The following is a 7,887-nucleotide window of genomic DNA, read 5'->3' on the forward strand; positions in this document are numbered from 1 at the left end:
ACTTTAACATTAAATACATAAATGATTAACTTCCAGCGAGCGGGGCAGATTAAAATCGTAAAAAAAAGTGAAAATACTTGTCAAAAGGCAGTCGGTTGATTAGATACAATAAGTACCTACCTAATTTATTTAATTTAAAGTTGAAAATTTCACAGTCATTAATGTTACTTTTAGAGCCGATGACGGCGGATGTATAGTTATCACATAGCGAGTCAATTACTCAAAACCTGTAATTGTATTCGACCGAGTTTACACTTTATACCTATCAGTTAGTATACCTATAAAATAGAAAACATGTTGTTCTTAATATTGGACTGACTCTGAATGAGTACATGTTTGTTCTTTCGTTGATTAAAAGGCAAGTGATGCGAGCCCTCTCGCCCCGTCCCACTGTCAATGTCTTCACTGGGGCTTTCTTCCTCCATCCCTCCCTCCCCCCCTCCCCCGCTCCCCGCCCCGCGGCTCACAGCTCGGCGCGGCACAGCCCCCCCCCCTCCCCCCCCCCGCAGCTCACAGCTCGGCGCGGCACAGCCCCCCCCTCCCCCCCCCCCGCAGCTCACAGCTCGGCGCGGCACAGCATGGCGGCGGGCAGCAGCAGCAGCGCGGCGCCCACCGCGTACGTCAGCACCGGCCCGCCCCACCAGTACACTGGACAAACATACAAAATACGATTACGTATTTCATACACACACACGGAAACAACACAGAAACAAGTAAGAAAAGAAACTTTATAAAGTAATTATTGCAAGATGCAGGACATACTCAACAACTCAAAAACTACCTGCATTGGAATATGGTTCGATCTTACTATTATTATAAACACGAAATTTGATAAATAAATTTGATGATCATGAAAATTTGTATGCATAAAGCTGACGTAAATTACCTTTTCATAAATTACCACGGTGAAAGTTTTTAATGAGAAAATAATATAATGAGTGATACATACTGGTGGCGGCGGCGAGCGGGCCCAGCGCCCGCGCCAGCGCGCCCAGCGAGCGCAGCGCGCCCAGCACCGCCCCCCGCGCCCCCGCGCCCGCCCCGCGCGCCGCCAGCTCCGACAGACACGACACCGCGAACGCCGTGCCTGCAACATATACACACGTAACTATTACTGTTCAACACATTTTCATAAGAAAGACAGAAATAATATTTATTAGCCGTTAAATTATTACATTCTTGACTAAAAACTAGTGCTAAAGGACTCTTATATTCTAGGAGATATTCTTCCGTTTATTGTAAAGGAGAAAGTTTTAGAAAAACGTAGACTTCGACGCATTTGGCAGAATAGCCGGCATCCAGCAGATAAACGGGAATACAACAAGTCAGCTGCAAGCCTCAAAAGATTTCTTGTGGAAATTGAAAATGACACATTGCAACAGCGCTTAGAAAACTTGACAGCCAAAACTCCAGCAAAAGTTGAAAACTCCCTGTGGCAAACTGTCAAATCACGAAACAAACCACAACTGGCTCAACATCCCCTAAAAACGGATCGTGGCGAGTGGGCTAAAACGGACCCCGAAAGAGCTGAAGCCTATGGCTTATTTCTAAGTGATGTGTTCCAACCGAACAGCAGCATGGGAACAAAGACATTAGATGAAGAAGTTAGAAAGTTTCTTGAATCTGACCTACAACTCAGTCTACCCTTACAACACTGCACACCGACAGAGGTCCGGAATACAATAAAACTACTGGAACTAAAAAAGGCACCAGGATTTGATCTAATAACAGCAGAGATACTAAAACAACTTCCTAAAAAGGCAATAGTATTCATAACCACACTGTTCAATGCTATATTGAGAATGTCATACTTTCCTCGTGTATGGAAAGTTTCCCAGATAAAAATGGTACCTAAACCTGGGAAGCCTCCGCATCTGACTTCCTCGTACCGGCCAATCAGCTTGCTACCAGTGCTATCGAAAGTACTAGAAAAAATAATCAGTGCTCGATTAAATCAAAGCCTAAAAGACGCCAGTACTATCCCTGACCACCAGTTTGGGTTTAGAAAAAACCATGCCACTGTTGAACAAGTACACAGGGTCTGCGAACACATTAGGGAAGCTCTGGAATGTAAGAAGTACTGCTCAGGAGTATTTTTGGACGTGCAACAAGCCTTTGACAAGGTATGGCATAATGGCCTGCTCTACAAGTTGAAAAAGTCACTGCCCCACAACTTGTACCTACTACTAAAGTCATATCTAGAACATCGCATATTTTATGTCAAGATTAATGACTCAGTCTCACAGTTCTACGAGATCAATGCAGGAGTTCCTCAGGGCTCAGTGCTGGGACCGTCGCTGTACCTACTGTATACTGCTGATGTGCCTGAATCAGACAATGTGATGACCGCTACCTTCGCGGACGATACCGCTGTTCTTGCTTCCGATGAAAATCACAATCTGGCATCTGAAATGTTACAGAGCCATTTAGATAAAGTTAATAAATGGATGAGAGATTGGCGAATAAAGGCTAGCGCAACTAAGTCGAATCATGTCACATTTACCTTAAGGAAAAAAGACTGCCCTCCAGTGAAACTTGGAAATGAAGTGCTCCCCCATCAATCTACTGTAAAGTACCTGGGCTTCCACTTAGACAGGAAACAAACTTGGAAATGCCATATACAGAAGAAAAGAGACGAGCTAAATCAGAGATACCGATCACTGGAGTGGCTTATGGGTAGAAAATCCAGAGTATCACTTGAAAATAAATTGTTAATTTACAAAACAGTCCTGAAACCCGTGTGGACCTACGGTATTCAACTGTGGGGAACAGCAAGCCAAACAAATATTGAAATCCTACAAAGATTTCAAAACGGAGTACTCAAAGCCATTGTAAATGCACCCTGGTTCACCAGAATGGATGAGGTGCATGAATATTTGAAAGTTCCTACCGTGAGAGAGGAGGTTGCAAAACTTACAAGAACCTACCGAGACAGGATTGTAAATCACCCAAACAAACTGGCCACTGACCTTACCAGTAATGTACCCACCAGAAGACTAAAAAGAAAAAACATCTGGGATAACATAGACCAATAATACATTAGAAGGCAACCTGACAATGGGAGGGTATGCCTGCAAAGCCAATCATAAACCACGAAATGAACTGCTTATGGTTATATTAAACCGATTGCATGTTGGCAAACTAAATATGAAAAAAAAAAAAAAAAAAAAAAAAAATATTCTAGGAGAAAAGAGTCCGGCTGCAGATGACACTCGCCCGTTATGGCAAGCTTTGAATTTTGTTTTCAAACAAAATGAAATCTGGACACGACCTAATAGTTCGGTTCAGTGTCCCGGTCTATTTGACCGACGAGCTCAGTCGTCTGCAGACGTGTAGTCGATTGAGTTAAGTACTCTCCAGATTCAAAGTTACGGTATAAGTATATAAAATACTGACAGATAGCGAAGAGCACGAGTCCGGTCCAGAGCCACGCGAGCGGGGACAGCAGCGGCGGCGCGGGGCGCGCGGCCTGCGACACGCACAGGAAGCTCAGCGGCGTGAGCAGCAGCGCCCCCCGCGCCGCCCGCGCCGCCCCCGCCGCGCCCAGCCGCCGCGCCGCGCCGCCCTGCAGCACCGCCATTATCACACCTGCAGGGGGGACCATACACTTATTGTAATACGAAGGTTAATACTATATACAGTGTCAAATAAGGGTATAGTAAGCCGAAAGGGGGTGAGTTTTCGTTCGCATACAAACTGGCACCTCTAGCGGAAACTATCATGTATGTAAATGACAGGAGAAAACGTATACTTTTTTCGTTTTCATAAATTGCACAACCCGTAAGTAAGGGCTCTGTATAACTCCTAAATATGAAGTTTTCTGAAAAGTAAGATATAAGCACTTGCAGAGTACATACCGATGACGAGGAACATCTTCCCCTGCTGCATGGCGGAGTAGTGGAAGGCGGTGTGCGTGAGGAAGGTGAGCGTGAACTCGAGGCCGGAGTAGAGGAACAGGTACAGCAGGTACACGCGGCCCAGCGCGTGGAGGCGGGCCCGCGCGCGCGCGCCCAGCGGCGCCGCCGAGAAGCGCACCAGCTGCCACGGCAGCACCAGCGCCGCCGCCTTGCGCGCCGACAGCCGCAGCGGCGTGCGCTTCTCCTGCGCACCCACCAAACGCATCGTTACACCACTTTTATAAATGCATGTTTCTTAATTATTATACCTTAGTACAGATTTCAAGAATTTCTTCACGTTATGGCTGGTACTGACCTTGGGCAGCGTCTCCGGCAACGCGAGCGCGACCAGCGCCATGTTGGCGAGCGACAGCGCGAGCGCGCAGGCGGCGGGGGCGGCCCCCCCCGCGCCCCCCCGCGCCAGCCACGCGCCCCCCAGCGGGCCCAGCGTGAACCCCACCGAGAACGCCAGACCCACCAGCGCCTGCACACAACATCAGGATTCATTCAACAGTAGACGTAGACGCCTACATCCCGGGAGTCTAGTTGGTCAGAGTGCTCGATGCTAGAGCGAGGGTCCCAGGTCTGAATTGGAACCCATTACAGGCAAGAAATTAGATCCCAAATCATGGATGTTCAATGTATGTACTTAACTTTGAAAAAGTATTCTTGATGTACTTATATCCTTAGCATTAAGTACAGTACACCTGATTGTACATAATTACGTTTGTAAACTGTGCAATAGCCTTTAAATAAATAATAGATTATATAGTATACGTTACCATGCCGCGCGCGCGCTGCGTGTCGTCGCTCACGTCGGCCACCACGGCCATGGCGAGGCTGACGTTGGCCCTCGCTAGCCCGCCCAGCGCGCGCGCCAGTACGAACACGCCGAACGAGCGCGCCAGGCCCCACACCAGGTGCGACGCCGAGATGCCGCCCTGACCAACACATACACATATTATACATCTGTCAATGTGTAATAGTGAATTCTGCATAGTGCATAGATTAGAATAGGCGTCACGCATCTACATTTTATATTGTAGTTCCTACCTTTGCCTTAAGACTTCAGTGGTGGCTTGGACTCTACCTTACTGGTATAAAAGTACATACCAGTTGTTAAGCAGAAATTAAAGTAACTTCAAGATAGATTGTAGGTATTAGGTTAAAGATGGTACGTTCTAAAAATTTATTAGTGCAACTTAGCCTTTCAGAAGCCTGTTTTATATAATATTACTATTAATTAGTTTAAAAACAGAATACTAAATGTAACCTACACACTATGTAAATCGTTTTTGATAATATCTTCCGTGGGTCACCGCTATACAGGCATTTAGCCTAGTGTGGAGACCACTGTAATTGGTGTTGTAATTTCTTTTTATTAAATATATTCTGATTCTGATTCTGATTCAGAAGGGCTAGTAGGCGCATTTAAGACGTGAAAAGAGCCTCAAGAGCGAGTGTGACAGAGAACTTTTGTCACGTCTTAATAGCGCCCCATGCTGCAAGGCCTGATCAGTTTAATTAATCAATAAAAACTTTTGAAGGAAATAGTGTTTTATGAGCAGTAATTAAATGTAAAAGCAACAACTAATTCGTTCACCTTCACCATTAATTGATAAAACAGTTTCACTTGAATACATAAAGGTGAAGTACAAGAGAATGTTGAAATATGTAGTATGTATTCAGTTTTATACATAGTTGAATTGAGCAACTGTTTTCTACACAGACTGATCATCCTGTTCCACTCATATTAATTATCACAAATAGAATTGAAATCTATCCTCCATTATCTATTATTTAAAATTACCAACTTCAGAATTATAAAAACTTTAATAGTATTATTTATCAAAGATATACACATAAACTCTATTTGTTACCTATAGCTTGTCCTGAAGTATTGTATCAAGATAGGTAATTCTAGATTAGATAATCACAACAAGAAGACATCTCATATTCTTCTAAGATATGAAATACACATTTTTACAGGTGTATGTAGGTCAGAAGTTCCAATTTATAAAGTTATTCTTATTGAAATGTAAATAATTTGAAAAGGCTGAGCTACCAGACACAGAAGCAGCATGGGCTTGCGGCCGTAGGCGTCGGAGAGGCTGCCGACCACGGGGCTGGTGAGGAACTGCAGCAGAGAGAACATGGAGCCGAGCGCGCCGCCCACCAGCACCGGCGTGGCGCCCGCCGGCGCGCCGCTCAGCCGCTGGAACCCGCGCACCGCCCGCAGCAGCGCCGCGTACAGCCCCGCGCCGCCCTCGCCCCCCGCGCCCTCCGCCGCCGCCGCGTACTGCTCTAGCAGCGCCGGCAGCAGCGGCAGGATCATCGTGAACGCCAGCAGGTCCAGCAGCAGCGACGCGAACACTATTCCTATCACTTTCGAACTATTTGGTGCCAATTTCGACTCTTTCTGGCCAACGTCTGTTTCGCCTGTACAAGATTCATCATCCTTCTTGGATCCTAAGTTCTTTCGCTTTTTTAATACACCGTTTCCCGTTGCATCTTCCTAAAATAAACAAAACACCGTTTAAATTTCGTTATTTATTAATGAAATAAGTTATTTACAGTTCTTACGTACCATGGTGTATGTGAGACAGCTTTGCTATAGTCTTTTAGGATCATGCAGTTTCCTAATTAAGCGTAAATATTGAATAAAAGACACATTAAAATGTACTTTCTCTTTCAAGAATCGGAAACACAACACAACTTTACACAACACAAGCACAAGACCAACGAACTCCAACAAGGCAAAATAAAAATAAATTGGCTGACACGCCTGACAGCTGACAGTGACAGACTGACAGGCAAACTATCTGTTAATCAAAAAATCTGCCAGTGTCGTATTGAGGATTAGCTTGAAGATGTAATATAATCTATAAAGTTATGAAAATAAAGGAAGGCGCGGACTTGCTCGTTGTCACTCTATTCTCAATGTGTTATTAAATTTTTTTAGACAGATTTATGAGATTACGCTTTTACTAAACGCACACTGTGCTACCACAAAAAACTTTAAACACTGTTTAACTAGTGTTAAAAACGAAATTTGACAGATAATGTAGGCGTTTGACACCTGTTAAATACTGTCTAAGTTTTTGTGGTAAGGCCCACAGTATTTCGTGCCAAATCGCTCTCGGTCATCTGAAAGCTGAACGACAAAGACCATAGAACAACGCGGACTCGGGTGTACCCTCGGGAAGCGTCATAGCAATCTCTCTTGATACAAAAAAGTCTGTCAATTTTTGCGGGGGGAAATTTTACCATTTACGGGACATGTCATTATGAGTTTTAATTCCTAGCAATAAGGGTTATGTAAAGAGACATTTAATTATGAACACAGCGTCGTCATTTTTTCTTGCCATGGATGTAACAATTATCGATAAGCGTTATCGATGAATTCGAGATCATGTGTTGGAAAAAATAATTTAAAATTAATTTAATCATGAATGATTAGCATATTATAAAGCATTGATGTCTATAACTTATCTTTTAAAGTATTTTCTTAAAATATAGAGTGTAGATAAAATGTTTCCAAAAAGTTAACCATATGATTTACTCGTCAAACTAAACAATTTTTTGCTATACGACTAAAATGGTTTTTCTGCTCCATAGAAACTTGGTTGGATTTTTACATCTTGAATTTCCTGAAAGCGATGACTAAAAAATGTTCAGTATGACCCCCTAGTCAACCCTGTCGGCTTACGTTCACCACTTTTGTAATATCTCCAATATCATAGCATTTTTTTTAAATGAAATAAACTATGTGTAACCTCCTTTAACTGTGACCTTTTTGTCAATAAGCACAATTTACACACCGGTACATCACTATGACATTTTTCTGACATTGGTTGCTAGGCAACGGCTAATAACAATAAACCATGACCGAAGGCTGCCGAAGGCGATCAAATCTGTGATCAAATCCAGAAATCCGAATATTCTATGCAATGAAGCTGTTATTTAGTATGTAAATAAGTCATTTTACACG

The 7,887-nt window shown here is 43.8% G+C and overlaps 1 protein-coding gene across 1 annotated transcript; it reads right to left on the minus strand.

The window, feature by feature from the left end:
- Positions 1-515: 515 nt before the first annotated feature.
- LOC119691495 (major facilitator superfamily domain-containing protein 10) lies at positions 516-6,676 on the minus strand. Its single transcript, XM_038109109.2, has 8 exons — positions 6,484-6,676; positions 5,962-6,411; positions 4,679-4,837; positions 4,213-4,380; positions 3,858-4,101; positions 3,397-3,588; positions 950-1,087; positions 516-648 (listed from the first exon to the last, which is right to left on the minus strand). Exons 1-8 carry the CDS (start codon positions 6,484-6,486, stop codon positions 557-559), a joined length of 1,446 nt encoding a protein of 481 aa, XP_037965037.2. The 5' UTR covers positions 6,487-6,676; the 3' UTR covers positions 516-556.
- Positions 6,677-7,887: the final 1,211 nt, after the last annotated feature.

The sequence above is a fragment of the Plutella xylostella genome, chromosome 17 (genome assembly GCF_932276165.1).
Source record: "Plutella xylostella chromosome 17, ilPluXylo3.1, whole genome shotgun sequence".
Lineage (NCBI taxonomy): Eukaryota > Metazoa > Arthropoda > Insecta > Lepidoptera > Plutellidae > Plutella > Plutella xylostella.

What these genes read in the sequence shown, in the direction of transcription:
- LOC119691495 (XM_038109109.2), bottom strand. An exon ending in CCATGCTGCTTCTGTGTCTG is followed by an intron (nt 4,838 to 5,961) that starts GTAGCTCAGCCT and finishes TGTGTTGGTCAG; the next exon opens with GGCGGCATCTCGGCGTCGCA. An exon ending in GAAGATGTTCCTCGTCATCG is followed by an intron (nt 3,589 to 3,857) that starts GTATGTACTCTG and finishes TCCCCCCTGCAG; the next exon opens with GTGTGATAATGGCGGTGCTG.